Raw genomic sequence first — 27,312 nt, forward strand, 5'->3', positions numbered from 1 at the left:
ACACGGCATCTGCAGTGTTCCTTGCAAACCCTTTTTGATCAAAGCATGTGCAGTGTTGGACTATGACACCAGGTGAACTATGACAGGTTCACCTTAAGCATTTTACACAAAGTACGAGTGTTTCTGGTGCAAGTTAAATCACTACTCTGATTATACTCTCAACTAAAACAATTACAGTGCCAGTGATTGAAAAATAAAGCCGATCCATACATGTCACACGAGCGTGGATAACAAAAACTAAGAATGCACCCAACAAGCCACCATCAGCCCCCACAGCAGCTCTGATTGAATAGCAGACATCAAAATAAAACCATTTTTTTCTCTAAATTTGCTTGTTATGTCCCTTGATGAGCAGCACAATCACACATGGGTATACAGTCAGGATGCACTAAGCTCCAGCGTCAACAGTGATATCGACAAAAGCAATAGGATAACCACACAATAAGAAGCTAAAATATCATGTTTACATTTCCTTTAGCAGGGAACCTCAAGTACATGGTTGATGGTCTGTGGTGTTACAAGGAGAAATTCACAAGTACAACTCATTTTGGCTTTCCTGCTGCAGTTTCGGAGCTGGATTTTGGCGCAGTGACACCACGGTGGATGCAGCTCCCCCACCTGAAGAACTGATGGGGTACATCAATCTGGCTTCGTCAAAGTTTGTATTGACCCAGTTCAAGCAGTTCAAACAGACCCTCAAGGCAAGTAGATGTGGACAAGAAGAGGCGCCCATGTCTCATTTATAGTCATCCATGAGGGAAATCAGAGTCAGAAATTAGACGCTAGAAAAGAAATTACAGTCGCGTATGTACACTGATATTCTTTTATCGCAGAGTCTCAAAGTAAAATAATGACTCAGGGATTTAAAATGAGATCTCGGCCCTTCTTTATCTGCTCAGCTCTGTGGCCCAGATACAGCTGCGGAGAGGAAAAACAACCGCTGTTTTCAGCGCTTGAAACGTCTGTGGGCATATGGAGGAAGTTTTCTTACACCTACACAGGAGACGAGTTTGAACAAGCCGAGCTTAACGTACAGTGTTTAAAGGGAAAGTGGGAGTGGAGGAGAGAAAAAAAGGTGTTGTTTTAACAACTTAAAACCACATGCACATTGAATTTTGTGCTTCAAACTACAAGAGAGCAGCAGGACACTGGCTTGCGCTCATTAGCAGACAGTTTGTGCTGAGTGCCAAAACACTCATGACAACACTTCCAGTTTTTCGTCTTCAAAAAAGCGAAAGTGGTCCATCCCAAGGGTGCTGATTGTCACAGAAGCCTTGTTTTCCTGCCCTCTGATCGGTCAACAGTGTCACTGCAAAACCCAAAAGTTTAAACGCTGTACTCGTGCAGTGTTTGTGTTGGCAAATAACCTCTCTGTGGCACAAAGCAGGGAATTGATGAGTTGAGCATGAGCGAAATATAAGGCTTCTTGATCCTTTTTTTTTTTTTTCTTTTTCTTTTTTTGGGGACACTGGGAAGTCTAAACAAGTCACATGGTGCATTAAAGCCCCAGTGTCTTCAGGCATCCACAGAAAACACCTACTGACATTGTTCTTTTTAGGCGCTCCTCGGAGCTGGTTCTTTCAGTTTTACAATCCTAGCTGGTTTGTTTCACCCCTTTCCACAAGCCCTTCCCTCCCAAGAGGTCAGACATGGGTCTGCATGCGCTTCTGGAGGGGTCGGGTGAGGTCTGAGTTCTGTGAGGAGGATTGGGAATAGTGGGATGAGGAGGAGGCGGAGGCCTTGCTGTCTTTGTCGAACTGCACATAGCCGTCTGGCTTACTGTAGCTGCTGACGCTGCTGTCACACTGCGTGTCGATAAAAGAGCTGGAGTCGCTGAGCGAGCCGCGCTGGAACTCCCGCTCGCAAAGCTCAATGGAGCTGCTGCCCATGCCCAGCACGAAGCGTTGGCTGTAGTCATACAGTCGGTTGGGACCAGCTCCAAGAGTGGAATAGATGTTGGTGAAGGACATGCCCGTCGGTACCCGCTGCTTTCCCAGGGTACCTGTGTTGGTGGGGTTCCTCACCTCAGTGGTAGGGTTCCCTGTCATGGTAGGTGTGTGATGCTCTTTGAAGGTATTTACACTGTAGTAGCCATTTGTAGGGTCCTATTGAAAACACACGAAGGAAAGATTCTTTAGAGCTATACATCTATATATCACATATGCACACAAAGGAAAAAGAAGAAAGGGAAGAAAAACAAACAAATCTTATTTGTTTATATGTGAATGTACCTCTATCCTCAAAGCGCAACAGAAGTCAAGGTCAAACTGACAATAATTAACATTCAAACTGCTGAAATAAATAAGGAAAGAGTCTGCGGTCTGTGTAGGAAAAAAATTAAATAACTTTAAGAAAGAAAGACAAGAAAAAACAACACTGGTGAGGCTTAGGGGTAGGATTCAGTTAGCCCCCACACAGACCTTAAAATCATGTCTCTTGCTAATTAGGCAGGCCTTGATGATTCATAGTTTGGCATCCAATGTGTCATAGCAAAGTTCACTCTCATACTGGCTTTAATTGGACCTAAATGGATTGTAGTGTTTATAATTTCATGTATGCACCTAAATGGCTTCTGAGACCAGAGCTGTGCCACTTGTTTGTCTGCTTGGCTGCAGGCACTGTGCTGTTGCTAAGGGTCCAGTTAGGGTATGTGTCAGGTTTTTTTTCTTCTTCTCTTTTTTTCATGTCCTTGTGTGAACGGATGTAAATGTCAAGCATAGTGAGCATGGTGGCAAATCCCAAAAGAAGAATGCTCATAATGGGGAAATGAGAGAGACGACCTGAGAGGATGCTCGTTATGCTTGTCATTACCAGAAAGCAGACAGGGAGATTGTTTGCGCCTGCCCTTTATCACTTGTTCAGTCCCCTTTTGCTCTTGCCTCATGCAAGGTGTCATTAGCCGGGATCAAAAAAAAAAAAATCAAGCATGACAGAGAGAGCAGGTAAGAAGGCGGAAAAAAAAGAAGTGCACTCGCGAACGATAATGTCAGCCGTAATTTGGACTAAACAAAAACGTTTGTGTGAGGCTTGTTGTCTCCAGCAAGTTGAGCGTGAAGAGGCAAGATCTTCACAAGATGACCTGCTTAAGTTCAAACCAAGTATCAGAACGGCGAAGAAAGATGATTTAAATGACTATGAATGTGATAGACAGGCTGGTCTGAATATGGCACTTGCATGAGTTTTACAAAGAATCACCCCCAAAAAAGAAAATAGCCAGTGAGTAGCAGTACTCTTGGAAAAAATGCTTTGTTGATGTCAGAGGTCGGAGGAGAATGGCCACGTTGCTTCGAGTTGTTAGGAAGGCCACAGTAACACTCATTAGAAATAAGATCTGCAGAGGAGCATCTCTAGAGCAGACAGGCTACAGCAGCAGAAGAGCACACCGATTGTCACTCCTGTCAGCTAAGAACAAGAGACTGAGGCCACAATTCCTACGGGCTATAGACAATTGGAAAGAACAATTTTCTATAGCCAATTGGCTGCACCATTCAGATGGCAGGGTTAGAATTTGGCATAAAGAATGGATCCAACCCAATCTGTGTCAAGTGTTTAGGCTGGTTTTTCTTGATTTAATGGTGTGGGCTGATATTTTCTTGGCATACTTTGGGCCCCTGAATGCTTTAACCTATCAAAGTATTGATAGGGTATAACATTATACATTATCGGGTGGGTGAAGAAACATCATTTAGCTTTTTATAATTAATCTGTATCAATCTGTATGGAATAACACAAAAAAATAATTACTGCATTTCAAACAGGCGATGCCCTCTAAAATCTGTCACTACTGGCATTATCCCTTCATGAATGCTCAGTCCTGAAGAATATTTTAGCGCTTATGCTCTGCACATGACCTCTGCACCTGCTTGACCTGCGATGTGCTTCCATGGTTTTTTTTGCTAATCAAGTAGTCAGCTCTACTAAAGAGAAAAAAAAGTAGTATAGAGGCATCTACTTGCACACTGGCTGCCAGACCGCCTACATTCTCCCATCAGACCTTCATCCCTGCTGTGAGGCTTGCCTAAACAGGCTGGAGTGGTGCTCACTCCACAGGCCATCTGGCAGGTCTGTGCCCACTGTGCCCCACAGCGGTGGCCATCTCACTCCCTGCTAGCAATATGTCCACAGCTAAAACACTCTTTCAGGACCTGCTGGCCATCATTAAAAATGTGTCAGATCTTAGATGCTGATGACAGGTACATTGATGACCAACAGCCACCGCTGTTATGGCATAGCCTAGCTTCCATCCTGTTTTACAGGGCAACATAATGAAGCCTCACTCTTGAATCAGTCCAGAGCTGTAAGGTGGTCCCGTATCCCCAATGGACTATTAGGATCATTCAACCGGAGCGCTGCTGCTCATATGCACAAGGCTGCTGAGACAGTGGAAAGGGAAAGAAGGTAAATGGTACTATTTCAGTGCTGGTGCATAAAGAGAGGATCAGACAGCACATTGTCGCTGTCTGTTTTACTGACCTATCTGCAGATGTTTTTTAGATAAGGTGCTAGCCCGATCTATTTTATGCTACTGCCATCACATCTTGTCACACAGGATTCAGCAAGAGATCCCTTGTTTAAGTGCTATCTGAAAGGATCAGAGATTGTGTTCCCTTGTCAACTAGCTGGCATTTACCCCAGTGCCTCACCTGCTGGAAAACCCCAGTTCAAGCCAGGTGAAATCTGTCTGGAAATGCGGTCTTCCTCTGCTTTATCCTTACTTTCACTGAGAGAATTAGTGACCTCACGCAGGTTATCAGTCTCACTATCTTTGTTCTCTAATAGGGATGTCTAGGGCAGGGCTACTTTACAGCCAAATCCCTCTTTTACACCTAAGAGCAAGAACTACTTTTTTAGGTCAGAGGCTATCTTACTACAGGCCTTTTTTCTCCACAGTAATGTAGAAGAGGTGTTTCAATGGCTCTGCCTGGTGCACACTCGGTCTCATTATGTTTTGCCCATGGCTAGTAGACAGACACAACAGCTGCTTGTCCACCACAGAGGACACTTACTGTTTAGCGCTGGTTTTCTCACAGTCTGTATGATGCTGCCACGCAAGTCTACATACATGCAGCAGCAGGAGCAGACCTTCTGGCACACATATGGCTTCCGTGTGCACGCTGCAAGAACTTTATCCTCATCCACAGTCTTTCTCCGAGGGATGGAAGTGTCGCACATCTGCACAAGACCATGTGCATCTTTCCATGCCCCTTCATGCGTTTCTATCTGCACACTGTATCTGAGTCCTGACAGACTCAATCCCTTTTAAGCATGCTAGACAGTTGATGACGCGTTGTCAGATCTAGCCTTTTCATGCACGCGCCATGAGGTGTTCCACTAATCCCATCATTGTTTTTTAAGGGAGTGTTTTCCACACAGAGATCCATGGTAAATGAAGAACACCAGAACGCTTTAACGCACTTCACACACAGCTGCAATCTCATGTCCTTTTGCTGTGTGTAGACATTGCTGTCAGCAGTGGGGCATTGGCTACAACCAGCTATGTTCTTATCTTATTATTTAACGAGAGACTCTGGGAGATGCTCTGTCAATATTGGCATAGCGCTATAAGATGCAGGTCCCACTGACTTGGCCTGTGTTGCTTCTTTGTGATAAAGAAAAAGTGTCACGGTCCTGGGTCTTATGACCCAGTGTTTTGAGTTTCAGTTCTTTTGATGTTCATAGTGTATGTTTAAGCTTATCAGGTTTCCTAAGTTTATTTGTTATCAAGTTTGTATTATTATGCCTAAGTGTTTCTAGTTATTATTTTCCCCTCGTGTTTCCAACCATGTTAAATCTCCCCTGCTCTTCATGCGTTTCATGTCTGTGTCTTACGTTGTCAAGTTCGGGTTGTCATGTCTATGTCTCATTATGTTTCCTGTTTTATTGTGAAGAGGTCTGGTGTTCTGTGTTCATCATGTTCAGTTTTACTCTCCCACTGTGACGTCATTATGTTCATGTGTGCCAGCTGTTTCCTCATGTGTCTCCACTTCCCCTAATCACCTCCTGTGTATTTAAGTCCTCTGTTTTCAGTGTGTGATTGTCAGGTCGTCTGTTGTTCACGCCATGTTCTCCATGCCATGTTTCTAGGTTTCATGTCCAGGTTTTTCCATGTTGTTTGTTTAGTTCTCCCAGTTTAGGTTAATGTTAGTTTTATTTCTGTTTGCCTTGCCCTTTATTTGTACCTTTTCTGCCAGCCTCATTAAACGGCTCGCTTTTTGTTGATACTCAAGTCTTGATCCAAGTTCCTTGGTGTCTGCATTTTGGGTCCACTCTTCACAATACATACAGTCTGCTCTCGCCAGACTGTGACAGAACGACCTGGCCATGCTGGACCCAGCGGACATTTATTTCAGTGAATTTTTTGAATTCAAGATTCGTGTTACACAGCTTCGTGGACTTTGGATTATCTCCTGTGCAGGGAAGCAGGGGGAGGAGAAGGAGGCTATTCGGGCTCAGTTGACCCGGATAGCCACGGCTAACCCAGGTTTTATGGACTGCCTGCCTGCAGATTTAAAGAAGTTTGCTACAGCCACGATCTCCTCTGCCTCACCATCATCGTCTGAGCAGGTGCCCAGTGTGCAGGCTGAATCACACCAGCCCTGCGGTGATGCAGCTCTTCCTTCACCGGCTACAGGAGTAAGAGTCGGCTTATTCAGTCTCTCACCTGTCTCCATGTCCATGTCGCCACTGCAGCAGAGAAGTGCTGCGTTTCCCTCACCTCAACCGGTGGCTGCTTCCAGTGCTACATTCACCTCAGCTGTAGCGGCGCCGGCCTCCACAACCACCGCTTCCAGGAGGAGGCGGCGTCCAGGTCGTCACCACGGCTCACAGCAACATGAGGTGGGTGATTGTATTCTGAATCCACGCGTTTTTTCTAAGGACAATATTGGAACAAACACTGCCTTAAAGGTTCATGGGCATGTTTATGAAATGACTAAGACTGAAAAATCACCAGCCAAGTCTTCCACGGAATATCTTATCCCTCTGCACAACTACCTAGCATCCCAGTGTATTGATCATGCTATGAACTTTGCTTCCAAGAAGCCAAATTATAAGACATTTTGCACTGGAAGTGCTAGCCATGAGGCTCGGCTAAGCCACTGTGGGACCGAGATCCAGGCCAGGTTGGGGCCAGGGGCTGAGTTGGAGTTTGTGCAGCCTATTTCAGTGTCAGCCGGAGGGCCCGGGGAGCCCGTCCAGCTTCAAGCTTCGTCTGCTGGAGGTTCAGGAGAACCCGTCCAGCTTCAAGCTTCGTCTGCTGGAGGTTCAGGAGAACCCGTCCAGCTTCAAGCTTCGTCTGCTGGAGGTTCAGGAGAACCCAGCCAGCTTCATGCCCCGTCAGCTGGCGGGCCCGAGGAGCCCGTCCAGCACCACGCCACGTCAGCTGGCGGGCCCGAGGAGCCCGTCCAGCACCACGCCACGTCAGCTGGCGGGCCCGAGGAGCCCGTCCAGCACCACGCCACGTCAGCTGGCGGGCCCGAGGAGCCCGTCCAGCACCACGCCACGTCAGCTGGCGGGCCCGAGGAGCCCGTCCAGCACCACGCCACGTCAGCTGGCGGGCCCGAGGAGCCCGTCCAGCGCCACGTCAGCTGGCGGGCCCGAGGAGCCCGTCCAGCGCCACGTCAGCTGGCGGGCCCGAGGAGCCCGTCTGGCCACCTTCTGCTTCGTCAGCCGCAGCTCCAGCCTGTGCTTCGTCAGCCGCAGCCTCAGAGCCTTCGTCCTCGCCTGGTCCGGCTTCTGCATCAGCTGCTCCTGCTCCACCTGGTCCGGCTCCGGCCTCGGCTTCAGCCTCAGAGTCTTCGTCCTCGCCTGGCCCGGCCTCGTCTTCAGCCTCAGAGTCTTCGTCCTCGTCTGGCCCGGCCTCGTCAGAGTCTTCGTCCTCGTCTGGCCCGGCCTCAGGGCCTTCAGCCTCTGCTTCTGCCTCGCCTGGTCCTGTTGCGCCAGCTGGAGGTTCAGCCAAGCCAGTCCAGCATCCCTCCACGCCATCGCCTGCAGCGCCATTATCCGGTCCTGCCTCGCCTGGTCCTGCCACGACCCAGCCAGTGGTCGATGCCACGCCCCTGCTCGTCTCGCCCGCCACGACCCAGCCAGTGGTCGACGCCACGCCTGTGCTCGTCCCGCCAGCCAAGCCACCCGACAGGTCACGTCAACATCCACACTACCGCCGGCCGCCAGCCAAGCCACCCGAGGGGTCACGTCCACATCCACACTACCGCCGGCCGCCAGCCAAGCCACCCGAGGGGTCACGTCCACGTCCACACTACCGCCGGCCGCCAGCCAAGCCACCCGAGGGGTCACGTCCACGTCCACACTACCGCCGGCCGCCAGCCAAGCCACCCGAGGGGTCACGTCCACGTCCACACTACCGCCGGCCGCCAGCCAAGCCACCCGACAGGTCTTGTCCACATCCACACTGCCGCCGGCCGCCAGCCAAGCCACCCGACAGGTCTTGTCCACGTCGCCGCCGGCCACGGGCCAAGCCACCCGAGTGTGGCCAGCCATGCTTGCTTCGCCACTGCCACCTTCCACATGGCCGGCCCCCTGAACCTTTGGACTATGGACTCCTGTGCCGTCGCCCTCCGGGTCGGCCCCCTGAGGAGTTATGAACTGTTCCCTGTACTCCTGTGCTTTTGATGGACGTTTTGTTTTTGTGGCTTTGTTCCGGGCCCTCCGTCCTGGACCCCCGCCGCCTGCCCTTGGTGGGTTGTTTTTGTTTTTCATGGTTTCGGGCGTCTGGAATCCGCCCTTGAAGGGGGGGCTCTGTCACGGTCCTGGGTCTTATGACCCAGTGTTTTGAGTTTCAGTTCTTTTGATGTTCATAGTGTATGTTTAAGCTTATCAGGTTTCCTAAGTTTATTTGTTATCAAGTTTGTATTATTATGCCTAAGTGTTTCTAGTTATTATTTTCCCCTCGTGTTTCCAACCATGTTAAATCTCCCCTGCTCTTCATGCGTTTCATGTCTGTGTCTTACGTTGTCAAGTTCGGGTTGTCATGTCTATGTCTCATTATGTTTCCTGTTTTATTGTGAAGAGGTCTGGTGTTCTGTGTTCATCATGTTCAGTTTTACTCTCCCACTGTGACGTCATTATGTTCATGTGTGCCAGCTGTTTCCTCATGTGTCTCCACTTCCCCTAATCACCTCCTGTGTATTTAAGTCCTCTGTTTTCAGTGTGTGATTATCAGGTCGTCTGTTGTTCACGCCATGTTCTCCATGCCATGTTTCTAGGTTTCATGTCCAGGTTTTTCCATGTTGTTTGTTTAGTTCTCCCAGTTTAGGTTAATGTTAGTTTTATTTCTGTTTGCCTTGCCCTTTATTTGTACCTTTTCTGCCAGCCTCATTAAACGGCTCGCTTTTTGTTGATACTCAAGTCTTGATCCAAGTTCCTTGGTGTCTGCATTTTGGGTCCACTCTTCACAATACATACAGTCTGCTCTCGCCAGACTGTGACAAAAAGTTGACTTACTGGTAGCAGATCTCGGTTCATGCAGTTGTTTTGAACAGAAGAGACTTAAGAAATCCTTTTGTGAAGCAGAAAATTTCTTCTTGAAAATTTTGCTTAAGTGGAGGGATACACCTAATACCAACAACTAGAGGACTACACCTATATTCTATCCTGTATTCCTTCTCTCTCCCCAACTGATCACAGCAGATGGCAGGGAGTTTTTCCTTCCCAAAGTGCTTCTCATAAGAGGTCATATGATTGTCGGGTTTTTCTCCATATGTTTTATTGTAGGGTCTACCTTACAATATAAAGCGCCTTGAGGCGACTGCTGTTGTGATTTGGCGCAGTATAAATAAAATTTAAATATTCATACAATGTGTGTTTACCGTACATAACCTGTGATAGTTTATATTGAATTGGTGACCAAGTGAAAATCCAATGGTTTTAAACTGCAGTATTAATATTGACCAATACTAGAAAAACTGAAACATGTAGAACAGATGGTGGCCATCCTTCACTTGATGGTGCTTAAAAGGGTTTCGAGAGCTGCAAAACTCAGCATGAATCATTTATTACAAGCGGTTAAGTCTCTTTACGTGCGATAGGAGAACTAAAGTGACCCTAGGTAAAGTGCCTCACATCTGTTTTACTGCCATGTAAATGGGAAGGTGGAATTGTTTTAAGTGCATTTTAACCAGAAAATCCCTTAAGATTAAAATCTCTTCTTCAAAGGACACCTGGTCCAAAGGTGCATCATTCCAAAACTTTATTACGTCCACTGACATATTGAATAACAAACATTTCATTAGACGCAATTGCAATGACATATTTGCCAACGAGTCTGCTGTAGAGCTCCAAATAATTATGAAAATTAAATGAAGAAGAAACATCTCCCCGAGGTTAAGAGGCTCATATTTTCTAAATAGAGCATTTGTCTCCTGTTCTTTGCCACTGTGAACATGGAGTAAGACTCACCTGCTCATGGTGTCACCACCTGTTAAGTGTTTTTGTGATTTTCTGATAGATTTCTTTGAAACAACACGACCCCCATCCACTAGTGTCTCTAAGTTCAACCGCTCTCTGATTTCATGAGCCACTTTGGCTGAGAAGCTAATTATTAAAATCAAACCCATAACAGGAATAATTTGCCTCTGGACTTACTTTGGAAAACTCATGTGTAGCAGAAGAGGGATTAATGCTTTTCAGCTATTTTAGTTCCAGAGTTGAAGACCACCATCTGCCCCAAAGGCATTCTCTCTCTTCCTCTCACCACTTCTTTTTTTTTTTTTTTGTCTTTCCACTTTTGTTCTCCTACGTTCGCGCCTTCACGCTGTCATCATTCACAAGCCGTACCTTTATGTGCTGATACTCCTTCTCTTCCTCTTGCAACACCTCCAGCTGCTTCAGAACAGATTCCTGCTGGAACTCTTCTCGTTCAACCTACGTAGAAATCAAGCAAAAGCATCTAAGAATCTGTGTAGCTTCCCAAGCTCTCCCACAAAAAGAGACATTTTGAGATGGATGGGTTCAACTTTTATCACTTGTTCTTTAAAAAAAAAAAAATCACTCAGACATGCTTCACCTTAACTCTGGGCTTGCAGGCACCATTAATAATTTATCCATGAATATCTTTTATTTATCTTTACAAAATGCAGATTTGTGAAGTAGATACGCTCATTTTCTCGCTCTAACATCAAGTGTCGACCGTATTTTGTAATTTGAAAAGAAATCATTATTTTGAAGGAAAATTTTAATCCAAGAGCTTTAACTACAAATAGACCAGCCCTGGAGCAAACTGCATTAAATCCAAAACACTGGTAGAGCTCAAAAGAGGAAGCTGTTCTTTTTTGTGTCTAGCAGGCATGTGGATGCAGAGAGTACACCCACTGTAGGATTACCCAGTATACATCAGCATCCCCATAGTTAAAATGTATCGGGGTCTGTTCTCCTCACAGCGTCGTTGTTATCATGATGATATATATACGCCCTACGCCTTGACAGCACATATACAACCCGCATGCCTTTCTGTTCTTCCATTACTCATGAAGTGAAGTATTCCACAGAAAATCCCCATACTAATTGCAGACCGCATTCATTACCTGTCCGCCAAAGAGAACATGCAACAACAGGGCCGAGATTCAATATTTGCAAAAGAACATGAGAAGAAGTAAAGTGGAAAGTAGTATTTTGTGACACTCACACTCACCATCAGTTGTTTCATGGAGGTGTGCTCTTCATTTTCTCGGGCTGCATTGTGGTCCTTGTGCACAATCTCCACCCGGATGTCATTTTTTGCCGACACGACTCCTTTCAGATCTAGCATAAGCAGACGCCACATATATCTTAATAAGACGGATAAACACTATTCTGTATTTGTTGACATTATAATTTCCCCCCAGTGCAGTTTGCAGTGTTACAGAATTTAACAGAGATCCCTGGGTTTGTTTTGTTAGAGCTCTCCCACTTCCTGAAGACAACACAAAGCGTTATTAATCACTTGTTTCCTGCCAACACAGGATTATGTTTGTTTTTTTTCTGCATATATATGCAATCTCACATAGCTTTCCTCGGTGGCTCATTCTGTTTGGGACAAAGCTGGTGTTATACTGTCATATAACAAAGTCTTACTTTCTGTCTTAATTTTGCTTGCAAGTTCTCTCTGGTGAGCACAGATGGAGACGGGCAGTGAGGGCATAACCAGGTGCGCTTCCTCTGTAGTGTACAGACAATAGACATGCTGAAGGGACCAGTAGCACAGTGTGGTTCTTGGATAGAGATAGTGGCTGAGTGCCTCTAACCTGAGTCACTTGGTACTGTATATGGGTGGGTGGCAATGAACACGGCGCATGATGTAAATAGCTTTAAATGAATGCAGCCAGACTGAGAGTGCATGAAATGAGCCCTTATCACAATCTGTCTATCTCGGCACCAAAAAAAAAAAAAGATGTCCATCACAACCACTGATTTCATCTCCTATTAAATGTGACACTACGTTCCTGAAGATAACTTGCATCGGTAATTTCTGGCTGGCGATGCCTCCGTGTGTTTTATTTTTATGAAGATGGCCCATTTTTAAGACACCTCAAGTCACAATTTGCGAATGATCCAATTTGTAAAACATTAAAATTAAAACTACATAGATGGACATTTTTTTATGTGCTTGTGGGAAAAAAATGCAGTGCTTTAGCATGCATGCTTCAGAGGCAACACTGGAAAGGAGACGTACTTCTCTGGGAGCGGGTGCAGCAGAACGCTCCGATGGTGCCCATGAGGACAATGACGGCCACGAAAGCTCCCACGGCAATGCCGATGATCACCGCCACTGGGAGAGATTCTGTATAGAGCAACAACAACAAAAAACAAACATGTTCTTCTACAATGACTTAACAACAACATTTTATATGCACTTCAGTGTATTCAGTGAATTCAATGTATGACATGTTACAGGTGAGGACACAACAACATACAGTTATAATGTAAAAGCCACCTTTCTTTTTCAAACACACACACATTCACACTCTCTTCTCCTCCCGTCGTCCTCTTTAAGTCGGATTTTTTACTACCTAGACATTATTCACTGGGCACAAAACCAGATAATTTAAATAAGTACAGCGGTACAGGAAAAGAAAAAAACCCTCTATGTCGAAACAATAATTCAAACAAAAACTAATTACCAAACCCTTTTGCTATATGTGGAGGTAAACATTATACACACAGTAATATTGTCTCATTATCACACTGTTTGATAACTTTTAATTTACACTCATTTAGACTAATAGACGCATTTAACTGAGGGCTTTTATTTCCATTGTCGAACACAGGAGTGTGTGTGCATTTGTGAAGCGTAATCGTCCCCGTGTGTTCCTTGTTTGCAAGTAGGAAGAGACTAAACCAGCGGGCATATATCTATATGCTCTTCCAGTAGAAAAGCTCCTCATTAAAATACACTTTAATGACAACCCAAGTTTCCAGCCCACATTTCTGACCTTGCCGTATTTTAAACAAACGCAAACAACCAAGTGCTCTTCCTACACCATTAAAGCCCATTTAATGTCTTCATTGATCAATGTCACTTTCACATAAGCAGCTTATAATTTATCATTTGCGATAAGTGGATAGAAAACACAGCTTCCCCGACGGTAGAGGTGGAAAGGTCACAGATACAAAGTATTCATATTTAAAGAAAGGAAAGAGTGTCTTTTTTTTTGTTTGTTCGCTGTTTTTTAACTGAAGGAAACCAAGTTCCATATTAAATTTTATATTGGGGTCTATGCTAAGAGACAAGAATTAGAAGACATTCACTTAATACCAGTTTTTCTGGAATTTATGTAATCATGACTTTTACAGGGATTTAATTGCAGGAATTTACAGTGCTATTGTTTAGGATGCTCACTATGACCTAAGAATGATAAAAATCGGGATTCGTGCTCAATTTAACATGTATGCAAAAATGCATTTGCACTAAAACACGCATGCGCAACCTCACACGCAACACAGTCGACGACACTGGATTTGGTCACCTGCAACAATGTACATAAAACGCCACTTGGTCACTCTCTAAAAAACCACAGCCACGTGATTTGAATAAGAGGAAGGTGGAACCTGTCGAACCTTGGCTCCCACCTTGTTCCTTAAGGCGTATGATCTCGGTGTCAGAGCCAAAGCTGTTCCACGCGGTGCAGTTGTAGATAGTCTGAAAGTCTGCTGGGACAATGTTGCTCATGGTCAGCGTGGAGATGACGCCCTCCTCTGTGTTCACAGTTTCTACGGTGTAGCGGCCGGACGTTCCAGACTCTAACACCGTTTCCTTCCAAGACCAGGCCTGTAAAACAGAAAAATAAAAAAGGTGTATGTACAATGTTACTCATGATTATTATTATTATTATTATTTACTGTGGAGCAGGTAATTTTACTCCAGGTGTGTGGATCTTTGGTCTGGTACACAGTCCAATTATTAAAGGTGACCAATCAACCACAGAACACTTCACACAGTTGATTTGAATCCTGCTGGTCGATGCCTGGATTCACAGGAAGGTATTGCAATGTGGGCCTAGTCGTTTTGTCATTCCACCCGTATGTTCACGGCAAGCTCTTTATGCTATGTCAGCACGCTTCTCAATAGAGAAACATAATGACCATGAAAAGATCAACCTAGTGCTCTACGATGATACGGGGAGCGTTTGGGATGTTTTGTTCTGTTACAAGGTGGTATGAATTACTGATATCAGCGTAGAATGTTAGCTCATTTTGTCTGGTGAATAGCTCAGTGATCCACAGAAGTCTAGAAGAGGCATGAATAAATAGGAATCCATTCAGGATATTCAACGCTTCTGTGGCTGGTTAAAACTCTTCTGAATGCTGTGTTAAGGTTAAAAATGGTGGGATCAAAATTGTGCCTGTTAACTGCCCATTTGTTGCTGTTGAGTGCTCAGTGAAATTTCTCCTGGATCTATAGACCGAGCTAATGTCTAAGCAGTTTTCTTTTCATCGCAGTGTTTGAATCACAGTCCTTTTTGCATTTGACTATTGGGAGACAGCATGCAGCCACTTACACAGAGGTGCGTGCTGTGAAACAGAAGAATCTGCAAAGAGGTACTGTGGATATTTTCAGTACAGTAAATAAATCCGAGTACAAAGAACAACAAAACAGTCTGAAGAATTCTCCATTAAAAAAAACTTGGATCAGGTCTGAAAAATAACATTTTTTTCTTTATAGAAGATGGAGTGCAAAAATGCTGGAATTCTTGCGTCCTTTAGCACATTTTGCATGCAAAACAAAAATATTTGAAATATAAGTGAATTCCTTGTCTTGGTTCTGTGAAAAGCCAGTATTGAAATAACTTTCTTTTTTATTCAATGGAGAAAAAAAGTCCAATTCTGAGTCTGTTCTGTGGATAGAAATGCAAAACCTGCATCATGTAAGATGTGGTTAAGTCGAGTTTACTCTTTAGACCTTGATTATTTTAATTGTAACTGTAGCCTCGTGAAAACATAAAATAAAATACACATTGAAACATATTTTGAGCCGATAATATGTGAACTGATGAAAAATACATTTTTAAGCGAGAAGCACTCGGAGAACTCAAACCTCCTCCGAGAGTGTTCACTCGGTTTTTTCATTCTTTTCAAGGAATATTTTTGTATATTTCTATATATTCATTTTGCTTTCTTTGTTTTTCAAGAAGTTTGTAGCGCCAATACTTTCTTTGAAGATATAACATATGTTGGGGTCAACTTGAAAGAAAGGCAGGCGTTAAATGTATACATGAGGTCAGAGGTCAAATGTGACATGATATTTGGATGAAAATTATAATGGGATACTCGAATCCCCATATACAATATATATCATTTCCTGAATGTTGCGATTGCACACAAAGGAAGCAGAATTTTAAGTATAATTTTAAAGATAAAAGACATTTTAAGTACGTTTGACCCTATTTGATCTTGAAGAAGAGGTCGTAGGTCCAAAGTAACATGATATTTAGAATCACCCTATATCATTCCCTATATATCAATATGCTCTCAATAAAAAACGATGGCATTAAGAAACAGTTTTAAACAGCTCCGACATGATATTTAAAATCATTATAGAGGTTCTCATGTTGATTTAATGCATTTATTTCTATGAAAATTTAACATACATATACAAAATAATCAATATTTTTTCAGGGGGTCTTAATACAGAGTGTATTGGTTTTTGAGGTAATATTTAGATGTTTATTTTGAAGTATAAAGCATATTTATTTATGCTGGATGCAGAGTAGGGAAGAGAGATTTCTATTTTAACAAAAGCAACACCTTTAACTCGGAGCCTTGAGAAACATACAATGGGGGAAACAGGTGTGAAAGTCAAAGTCCACCATCACAGTATTCAAACTTTGAGGTTTAAGCTTCAAGACTTTATTCTAAAAAGACTCAAATCAATGTGTTTGAATGACTGCACAGTGTAAAACCAGCAGTTTTGCACGGTATACAATATGGACATCTCCTTGCCTGGTTCTATTTGAGGTTTCTTCCTGACAAAAAGGTTTTTTTTCTTCCCACTGTCGCCAATTGCTTGCTCATAAGAGGTTGTCTGATTTTACCTTCTTTACCTTGCAAGCCGTGAACTGATTGATGGTTATGAAATAAAACTGTACTGAATTTTTGGTTAAATGAAAACAAAATCACTAATATAACTAAATCAACAGTGACGTTATTGAGTTATCTCACAGTTTTTAATAGGCCCACCTGAAATAAACGCGGTATTAATAACACTGCTGGTTAATGTTGAGCATTAGTATAACAAAATACACATCAGATGACAAAGTACGGCAATTAACCACGCTCATACATGCATGCACAATATGGATACTCATGCAAAGCGCGCTTATTAAGTGTGTTTACATTGTACGAGCGCCATAAATCTTAACATGATCAGCGCAACACTGCTCACATGCGTGCATTAAATGAGAACCGTAGGATCAAGAGTATATTTTTAGGATCCTCTTTTATGGCAAAATACTCAGAATCTCAAGTATGTGAGCTAGACAGTCCGGATGCACTTACAATGCGGTCCGGCGGAGGTGTACTTCGGATGAAACATTTGATTTGTCCTTTCTCTCCATGTAAAGCTTGCTGAGTCTGTGTGCTTGAGATAGTAGGCGGCCCTGAAAAAGAACAACCATTAAAAAAAAAAAGTTAGAAGATGAGCCACAGAAATTGAAACATGAATAATTAAATTTAGTTTCAGGCCATGTGACAAATCCTCTCAACTGAATTCTTGGTGGAAGATTATATTCTAAATGTCTCCTATTATAAGCGGTAACACCTGAAGTGTTCTGTAATTTGGGACTCCTGAGGAAGATTATATTGCTGTGAGATATGAACTTGCCTCATCCCTTAGTACAATCTAGCCAAGGGCACACCAGGACTGAACAAAGGGCATAAGTGGCAGCTTAGACTTCATTCTGGATAGAGAAACTGTTGATTTATGGCTGGCTTGATTTCTCCCGCTGAGATAAACGTTGTTCTTCGAGTGTAATCAGGACTGCACAGATGGAAAGAGAAAATGCCATTGTGGGGAGATAACACCCCTTGTCACAGTGTTTCACCTCAATCAATGTGCTTGCAGCAGAGTTGACCCCTGAACCAATAAGTCATCAAATAAACATTTAAAGCCAAAGCTCGCTATAGTTGCCCAGAATGACCTCTATAACTGAACTAATCACAGTATCGATCAAGATATTGTAAAACAATATCCAACATTTTATTATATCGAACTGTATTACGGCCTTATTATTGCAGTCAATTTTATAACCATCAGCTGACATTCTGTATAATCTGATTTTCTCAAATTGAGCCTGATCAAATGGAATGGCTTTATTAGCATTACAAACTACCCAGGCAAGGCAAGTTCATTCAACAAGTGCTGGGGCTACTGGACTTCAAGCCAGCATATGCTAAACCTTGGTCAGGCTACAAAATCTTGCCTGACAAGGGCAGCTCAGCCTAAACGACTGGTCTGCTTGCCATCTGGTCTTGAGGCTGCTCACACCAGGTGACAGCACTAATATGAAGACAAGCTGTCACACATAACCCAATTCCATCACTCATGTGATATTTCCCCCTGAACTCACAGTGAGTAAAATTGGTAGAAAGGCAAGGTACCGAGCCTATGTTTTACACTTACAGTGTGATATTTAAAGACTAAATCAACCTGTGGAGGGAATATATGTTTGTTTCAAGCACGCCATACACATTAATTTCCACATAAATTCTTTTACAGTAAACTAAGAGTAGTATGATGGCAGCTGGTAATAGCTTCTTTCACAAATTCAAACCTTCATAATGCTGTTTGAATGTGAGGTGCTGATAACACTTTTCTCTCCTCTTAATTAGCTGCTCCCACCTTCAGTCTGATATTTCAAATTTGAATATCTTCAAAAGACAGAAATCCAACCTGACTGAAATAACGGGGCATGTCTGAGAAAAAAAAAATCACATTCACTAAAATCATCATCCTTGACTTTAATCATGTTACTGGGGGAAAAAATTCCCAACATCCCTGAAATTCTTTGAATTAATTTCACTTTATAGTCCTCTATAGTACTTTATTTATTTTTATAGTGAATTTTCTTTTCATAGAGTGGACATAATTCACTTAAAACCCCCCAAAACAAAACAGCAAAAAATAAACATGATCACATCATTACAAACTGCATAATTGCTTACATCCACCTCTGCTTCCTTGCTTTTAAAAGCTGGGTTATTACAGAGATGCTCCTGCATAAATAGCACTGGTAAAGGCTTCCATCGGGTCCTTTATATTTGATTTAAAAAAAAAAAAGCTTTTAAAAAGCTGTTAAAATCAAGCGTTTTGTGACTCTCTTGTGATGGCTAAGGTTAAAAACATGGGTTTGAGTTTGAGGGTGTGGCAAGTGAGGTAGCTTCTTGATTAGTGAGACAACTCACATCCCCGCCGACTTCCCTCAAACTCCCGCTCTCAGCCATCTCTCTGACGATACATAATTGCAGTTTATTACCTGTCTCTTATTAAAATGAATTAGCATTTTAATGAGACTTTGCCAGATGGTGTCTTGGTATGCTACTGGAGGATGCTGGAAGGCTGCTACTGCTGCACGCTGAATGATGCAGACACTTTAAGAAAAATGGATTGAGAGCTGCTCCTCTTCTTTCACTGCTTTGCCAACATGGAATGATAGTATGAATGCGGGATGTGTGTTTCACAGTCATAATAAGGGGGTTTATATGCATGATCTATATGTACTAACCTGTTATTACAAGATGGAAATAAGTATGTGGTTAGCATGGACTCCAACTGTCAACGCACAGCAAGATCAATTGCTTGCAGGCTGCAAAAGGGTGGTGGTAGTGACTGGGGAGAATCTATTCTATGGATCAGAGCTGCAAATGAGAATTATAATTAGATAGCTTTATCTCACTGGCTCAGCCGGGGCTGAAAGTATGTGGGTGTGTGTGTGTGTGTGTGTGTGTGTGTGTGTGTGTATGCCAGAGCGTGTGTGTAAAAAAACGTGTTTGCTGCTTGCACTATGTGATCAGAGCAAAAACACGCTAGTAGCTGAGAGGTGGGTGGCACTACAACATCAATGGTAGCAGCAGGGGAGGTAATCAAAATGTTGGGCACAATGTTTCACTCATTCATTTGAGGAGGTGTTAACTCTAGAGTGGACATTGCAATCTGATTACACAATGTCGGTGTGGGTGTCAAAATGCCAGGGCTTCCATTTCCTTCCAAAACTGAGGCATCCGCTTTGAACAACAGCTTGACATTTCCTCTCTACCTCAGCGCAGCTCTTCTGATTTCTCTGTTTTCTTTTGTGATGAAAGAGAGCACAAACAGCTGCAGGGCAAGTGAAACAGAGGAAAACTATCTGATATGGTCACTGATGGCTGATGATTCCCCACTGGAGGGAGCCTGTCTATATTTTCCAGCTGTCGCGAAGTCAGCTCTTATAGACATTATGCGAAGAAGTCATACTTGTAAGAGCTGCGTCACACACTGCAGTGTGACAACACAGAAGACAGTAATCAGACACGGTTGTGAAGAGAAAGTGACTATATTGTTATATATTGACTAAATATTGTTATTAAGCTGGTTATTACTGGGAGTGACTGTGCTTAGAATAATCCTTCTGCTGTTCCACCTCCAACTGCACTATATCATAGTGTAGTGCAGTGTAGGAAAGATAGGTCACAAATGATTTCATCTTCATCCCTGATTGGCTGAGGTAACCATCATATGTAACTTCTGCTGAAATACAAATTTTCCTGGCCTGAATCATCTGACAGCTTCACCACATTAGCCTGCCCTGCTTGAATACATCTTTACGACAGGGACCAGACTGTATATTCTCCTTTCTATTCCTGCATGCAGCATGATCTATACTGTCTCCACACTCTGCTGTGAACACACATTTACAGTAATAACTCAGCATCACCACCACAGGCCACGGGCGCTTGTTTTATTTTCTGGCTACAAACAGTGCATTAACGACAACTGCAACTACAATCAGTATGCACTAAGAGAATCTTTAAACATCAACATAAAAAATCTGGTTCAGCCTAAAAAAACACCCCCAAAACAGATTACAATTCTACACTCGAGAGCATCTTGCTTGCCTTGTGCACATAAGCATTTATTTTGAATGAAAACAACAATCTTGAAACGATCAGTCAACAGTAACACTTACTGTTCTTATGGAAAACACTTTTGAAGAGTGAAAAAACACGTCAAGAATGAGGATGGGATTGTTTGACGATGCATCTTATTTGTACTGAATGGACACACCGTGAAGGAAACGAGCACTCCACGACGCTGACAAAGACCTAGTTTTTCTTTACGGTTTTAACCTAAAGTTACCGTCGATGGCTTTGTTGAAGTAATTTTAAAAGTCATCGTCCTAATAAGTTTATAATCTGGCACAACCACATCAGCTCCAGCTATCACATGGGCACACACACACTTTCAGTACATACACTGCTAACAATTTCAGCAAACTGTGAGTTGCAGCAGGACGTGAGTACTGCGCTGATCGTTTAATTGAAAAGTGTTTCAAAGAGTTCTGACGCTTAATTTATCTAACCGCAGCTGTTTTTAATAGGTTTATAACATTATTTGAACAAATGATCACTTAACCTGAAACAGCTTTAATGTGAATTAAAATTCAACTTTCAACTTGCCTATGCAAGTTCCACTTTCCATCCACCCATCCTATGGAGCTGAGAAGAAGAAGGACAAGAGAAAGACTACAGGGAAGATTCACAGAGGTGGTGAACAAGTTTTTCTCTTCCTTCTACACTGGCTGCTTTTTCACTCATTTTCAGTCCAGTCCTTGTACCTGACCATTTTAAGAGCAATGTTATTTTGTTTGATGATGAAGCCACCTATCGTCATCATCAAATTGAATCATTCAAGCATAAGAAATGTACCTAAATGTACCTAACTCAAGGGATGAACCAGTTATGTGGTTCACATAACAGATAACTTAGCCAAGAACCGATTTTAAATGGTATCTTTAGGTAAACTGTTATTAAGAGCCGGTTGCAAATACACATCATATGTTCTCATTTCTTTAATTAAATCCATTAAAAATGCCAAAGATAAAATAGTATTTTTGGACCAACAAGATTATTGTGCTCCAGCTGAAAGCCTGGTATAGCTCCACATTTTGTATGTTTCTGTACTGAATGCAAGGTGTCCTTAAAAAGAGCTGTGAAAACCAGAAAAGTAGAGAACAACAGAAGAAGTGGCAAGTCTAAAAAGCAGATGAACAGTATCTGAAAGACGTATCCTTAAGAAATAGGAAAGAAAATAAAGCAAAGACCTGCCACAGAACCTGGGAAATGCACCTGCTCCTTCATTTAATCCATCAACTGTTCACTGAAGCCTCATCAAAAATGGTCTCAGTGGCTGTCAAGAAGCCATTCTTAAGGAAATGAAACGGGGAGAAAAGGCTGAAGTAAGCCAAATTACACAAGTGACAGCATGTTTTATGGTTTGATGAACTTTTGGTTCGAATCATCAACAATATGTACAGAAGACATCGAAAGAAAGGTCTCTACACGAATCTGTTAAACACAGCTGAGCCTCTGTCAGGGTATGGGGCTGCATGTCAAACAGTGAAATTGGGGATCTTGTTAAAATTGATTTTATTCTTCATTTTTAGAATGACAAACAAACTGCCAATTCATTAAAACACTCTCAGTTGTGGATTGGCCTCCCCAAAGTCCGGACCTCAACGTTATTAAAGCAGAGAGGGATTATTTTGACAGAGAACATAAGAAAAGGCAGCAGAAGAGCCTTGAATGTCCATTAAGGAGCCTGGAGAACTATTCCTAAAGATTACTTAAGAAATGACAAGAAAGCTTTCCTAAGAGAGTTCAGGCTGCGCTGAAGAATAAAGATACCAAAAATTGACTTTCAAGATTACTGGCATTGTACAAACTCAGTTTTTGGACTGTAGGTTCTATTGGCAGTCATTTGCACGCGGGGTCTTGAGGAATCTTGAGGGGTCGGTCAAGACTTTTAGACAGTACTGTACCTTGAAAAGGTCACAAGTTTGTCACAATACTGACACAGAGACACATACAACCATTCCCACTCACATGAATCAACACTAATTACACACACGCATGTGTTTGGACTCTGAAAAGAGACCATAGAAATGGAGGAAACCCATGCAAACATGCAAGCTAAGCTATGTTTTTGCAATACAAGTAGGATAACGCAGATAAGTGTCCCAGTTTTTTACTCAGTACCAGAAACAACAAACTGATCCTAGTGACCAGCAGAAGACCTGACCAAATTAGTGCTCTCCATATAAAAAGTTAACTACTATAGAAAATAGATATTGCTGCACATTATATTCTAAAACAGGTCACATAGTTACTAAAAGCATTGCAAGATGGCCACAAGCAGTCAATAACCACACAATATAACCACACTTCCTTCCATTTGTTACTCTACTCCTATCCTTGCTTCTCACTTTACTGAATCTTCAGAGCAAGATGTCTTAACAATTGTCCCCTCCCTGCACATAATTGACACATTTGAGCTAGTGACTTCAAAACTGTTATGCTCTAAAAATCATAAAAGCCCGCAAGAACTAGCTTGAACTTTTGAATGAACATTCCTGCTTGTACAGTAAACCTCACAGTGAGGGTATAAAAGTTTTTTTCCCCCTACATATGAAAAATAATGTCTGAGCTGAGCAGAGTGAGTGCACATCAGGGGTACACATAATGGGAAAAAAATGAGTTCAAAGTCTTGCAGGAAGACTTGCAGATCATATCTCGCCAAGCTTAAATGTAGCCGGTCAGATAAAATATGCCGCATCTTAAATGTTTTCCTCTTCGTTAACTTGCACTTTTCTTTCTTATGTGGTGTCACAGCTAGTTTAAAGAAGGTAGGAATGCTAATTAACTTGGCACATAAAGACTGTCTAGGAAGAGAAACGGCAGAAAAAAAAGATCTATAACAACCCATTGCTCTGTGGGATATTGAGGGATTCTCCGTCCCTCTCTCTCTCCCTCACTGTGGTAATGGGTTTTCTCTCCCTGGGCTGCCCAAGTACTGTATGTGTGTTGTTATACATATTAATAGCCCAAAGGCGCACACATGCCCACAAACACAAACACAGACCACACATATACGTGGATATATATTAATTAATATGTACTGCCTGAGTATATAGCACTTAAAAGTTAAGCTAAATCCTTTCAAGCATGTCAGATAAGTCACCTCCTTCCAGTTTCTGCAGAATGGTCAAAAATATCATGCAAATACTGTAACTACACACATGGACGTGTCTTCTACTCTTCCTCGTATTCCCATCTACCTGACGACCATGTATGAAAAGCTGAGGACTTATGTATTCTAAAAACGTTTGTCTAGAGTAAGCAATATGTATCCATTAGTGACTTAAACAGAAACTGCCTCCCCTGCTAGCTGTTTGATTATAATTAAATTACATTCTTCCCCAGGGAAAGCAAAATCCTCATGTCTATGTGGTATGCCACAGTGGGAGCCGGTGACACAAAGCGACAGAGGGAGAGACAGAGGGAATGACAAATTATAAACACATGTAATTTAAACGATGCCGTTAAGGAATCAGGAGATAACTGCAGGGAAAACAAACTGCAGAGAAACATTCGAATGTGCAGCAGACACTGTCGCATCATGAATACTGTAAACATTCACAGCATTGCTCCTTTTTTGGGGGGTTTATTTGTATATATATATTGTGGCCGTCTGTGCAAGACAAACAAACTAAACAAACAGAAAAAAAAGTTGTACAAAAATAGTGCTAATTCGTTCGTTTATTCATCGTGAGAACCGGCCGTGCGCTTTCATTGCTGTTCGATGGCAGGATGATAAGAGGGAAGGAGACCTTATGTATCAGCAGTCGAGTCGTTGTCGTGGGACAATCAAGGAACCTCGGGAGACAACTTGGCACACGCCACCTCTTCAACCACAGTGTTTGCGCTTTCGCGAGTTTGACAATCTGATTCGCCTCAAGGTCTGGGTAAGAAATGACTCGGGATTTCTCGTGTGGTTTTGAAAAAGAGATGAATTTCAATTATTCAGAAGGGTAAAAAGGAAGGAGGCTTTGAATGTCAAATAACAATTCGGGCAAAGAGGTGGTGGGTAAGAAAAACAACAACAACAAAAAAAAACAAGAGAGAGAGTGTGAGAGAGAGGAAGAGAGATGAAGAATATGAACAAATAAAAGACTAGAAGACATTGGAAACTTACTTGAATTAAGTCTGCAGGCACTGAATAAACATGCTATTTCAGCTTTGTTCCATGTTTCCCAGTGTGCTCTGAGTTGTGTTGTAATCTTTATTAAAACAATCCGTCTTCTTTCTCTCGTGGCAGCATTTTCACAAAGAACACAATCTCCACAGATGCATGAGCAGAAACGAGATGCATCAAGATACGCCAGCACACTGGATATGGTGGATTCTGTTTACATATTAAGGCTGCAGAAAAGATGCCAGTATATGTTCAAAAGGATGGGAGAGAAAATAATTACACATGAATTTTCCTCTTCTCTGCCTTGATTCCAGCTGAATTCCTGGCTGAAAATGAGGGGGGTTCATTGCAGTTCATAGAAAGTCATGGTTCTGATCTTGTGCTGGAGGGAATACTGGTATCCCATTCTTTCTGATATGCAAAACTAGCGTCTGGATTTTGAAAAGAAAATCTTAAAACACACTGTTTGCTACTTGATGTATCTTTATCCCCAAATGAGCACCAGTGTTGCTTACAGGCAAACTCTTTTGTTAGCTTTCAAAATGTGCATTGACACACTGTGAGAATTAACTCAACATCATCTCGTTCCCGGCATTGTAAAGCTGGATTGTTTTGTTTGGGGTTTTTTCTTGTTTCTTTTTTCCCCCTTTGGTTTTGCACAGGTTTCTTTCAGATGGACAAGAGGGAAAATAAGAAACATGTAAATCCCACAACTAAGAACCTCTGCCACACCGAAGCATGCGCCATGAATATCAAGCACTGGTAATGAAGTCATTTGTTTGAGAGTTGCCAGGTCTCCCACCAAGGCTGGTATTCATTAGTCAGTCAGTGCCTCAGAAAACACAGCTTCCCTGTGACTCACGCAGAATATAATTAGCATTTAAGTACATTTCACCTGTTTATGAAACGTGCGCCAGATCGTGAAAACACAAAGTCTGTTTTTTTTTTTTTTCCTGTTTCATCAGCTGCCACAGTAATGATAGCTAACGAAATGAACTGGGTTTTTATCACGTTACCTTTGTTAGCAAAATTCATTTGCATGAGCATCATTTTATGGAACGCTCCTTTGCCGTGTATGCTGGTTTGTGTTTTGTTACTATGCTTGCCTGATAAAATTAGCTGTCTCTAAGAAACAGATACATTCAATGAAAAAGACTCGAGAAGAGAAATGCAGTTATATATTCTGTTGGAAGCTGCACAGAGGAAGATTTATATAAACTACAAAGGAAGCTGGATACAGAATCTTGTGACAAGTTGCTGTCTTCCTGCTGCCATTGACCTCAGACCTGAACACTCACACTTCTATTTGCATGCACTTCACAGCTTCGTGGAGGTGTATCAATACCCGTTTTTGTGTAAGACATGCAAATATTGCAGCTTACCATTGACGGTAAGAGAAACCTCCTTCTCCCCTGCTCCAACACGTGGCACGACGGCACGGCAAACGTATTTCCCAGCGTCCTCCTGTCTCACGGATTTCAGTGTCAGGAGGTTCTCGTTGCTAAGAACCTGCGGCAAAGAAGTCAAAGATCATCAAATGTAGCGACTCCAAAGTCACCTTTGCATTTGTGATGGCAGCAAAGCAGCGCTAACAGAAGAAAAAAAAAAAAAACAAGGCAGCACATGAACCATTTAATACCTTAAAGGTCACCTCTTCTCAATTATTAAAATCCAATTTAGGGTCTGAGCTCAGGCGAGTAAAGCTTTGGCCTTTAATGTTGACAAAAGAAAAGGTGGAATGAGACTGAATTTGAGGATCAAATCAATGGATCTCACTTGAGAGCAGGTCACCAGGAGGCTGGGACAAAAAAAATTAGGTCTAATGGAACTTTACAAACCACTGAGCTATGATAGAAAAAAATAACCCAAAGTACTTTGCAGAAACAAGTTCAGGAATAATTACAAAAAAGTTTGCTCTCGGCTGTATTATGTGATTATATAAGGTTTAAGTTAGCCTTTATCAATGCAAACTGAAATACTCACCACCCCAGAGCCTCTTTTCATCCACACGATGGTAAGAGAGGGATTTCCTGTCCAGGCACAGTTGAACACAGCATCAGATCCAAGGTCAACCTGCAAGGACTGAGGCTCTGCAGCCATGCGAGGGCCAACTATTGGGAAAAAAACAAAACAAGAAAAACATCCATAGATCCATAAATAAAGACCCGAGTTCTTTGAGCTCAGTGTCACAACATGTAACGCAGCAATGCATTATTCCGCTGCTGGCATTAAAGGAATGCATGTAGGATTACTGAAGGAGAAACTCACAGTAGACATCAACATTGCGACTGATGTTGGTGCTGCCGAGAGGGTTGGTAACCTCGCATGACACAGGCTCCGTAAAGAAGGAGTGATCCACGATGACCTCGTATGTGTCCCCGGAGACCTCCTTAATTATACTTCCCCCTTTGGCCCACCTGGTGTTAGGATAGATGTCGGGACGGGTGTGAGGAAAATTAAGGAAAAGGAGAAAACACATTAAGACAGGTTTCTCACACCTTCTTGTGTCGGTGGTGTTCCTTTTGTGTAAATAAATCATCATTCTGGGGCTGGTTTTCTGTGCTGGCTTCAGCATATTTTTGTGGCAGCCCTCC

At 42.6% G+C, this 27,312-nt stretch overlaps 1 protein-coding gene across 1 annotated transcript in view; it reads right to left on the reverse strand.

Annotated features, from left to right (window-relative positions):
* Positions 1-1,643: 1,643 nt before the first annotated feature.
* The window catches only part of kirrel3b (kirre like nephrin family adhesion molecule 3b), a 181,900-nt gene continuing 156,231 nt past the window's right edge, over positions 1,644-27,312 (reverse strand). Inside the window, exons 8-17 of the mRNA XM_085370360.1 lie at positions 26,987-27,135; positions 26,702-26,829; positions 26,101-26,227; positions 16,990-17,090; positions 14,053-14,263; positions 12,668-12,775; positions 12,070-12,153; positions 11,642-11,757; positions 10,795-10,881; positions 1,644-2,105 (exon numbers count right to left, since the gene is read on the reverse strand). Of these exons, the coding sequence (XP_085226486.1) occupies positions 1,644-2,105; positions 10,795-10,881; positions 11,642-11,757; positions 12,070-12,153; positions 12,668-12,775; positions 14,053-14,263; positions 16,990-17,090; positions 26,101-26,227; positions 26,702-26,829; positions 26,987-27,135 (1,573 nt within the window). The remainder of the gene's footprint in view (positions 2,106-10,794; positions 10,882-11,641; positions 11,758-12,069; positions 12,154-12,667; positions 12,776-14,052; positions 14,264-16,989; positions 17,091-26,100; positions 26,228-26,701; positions 26,830-26,986; positions 27,136-27,312) is intronic.

This window comes from Diplotaxodon limnothrissa, linkage group LG14 (genome assembly GCF_057381915.1).
Source record: "Diplotaxodon limnothrissa isolate DT_005_m linkage group LG14, D_limnothrissa_male_GT1.1, whole genome shotgun sequence".
Taxonomy (NCBI): domain Eukaryota; kingdom Metazoa; phylum Chordata; class Actinopteri; order Cichliformes; family Cichlidae; genus Diplotaxodon; species Diplotaxodon limnothrissa.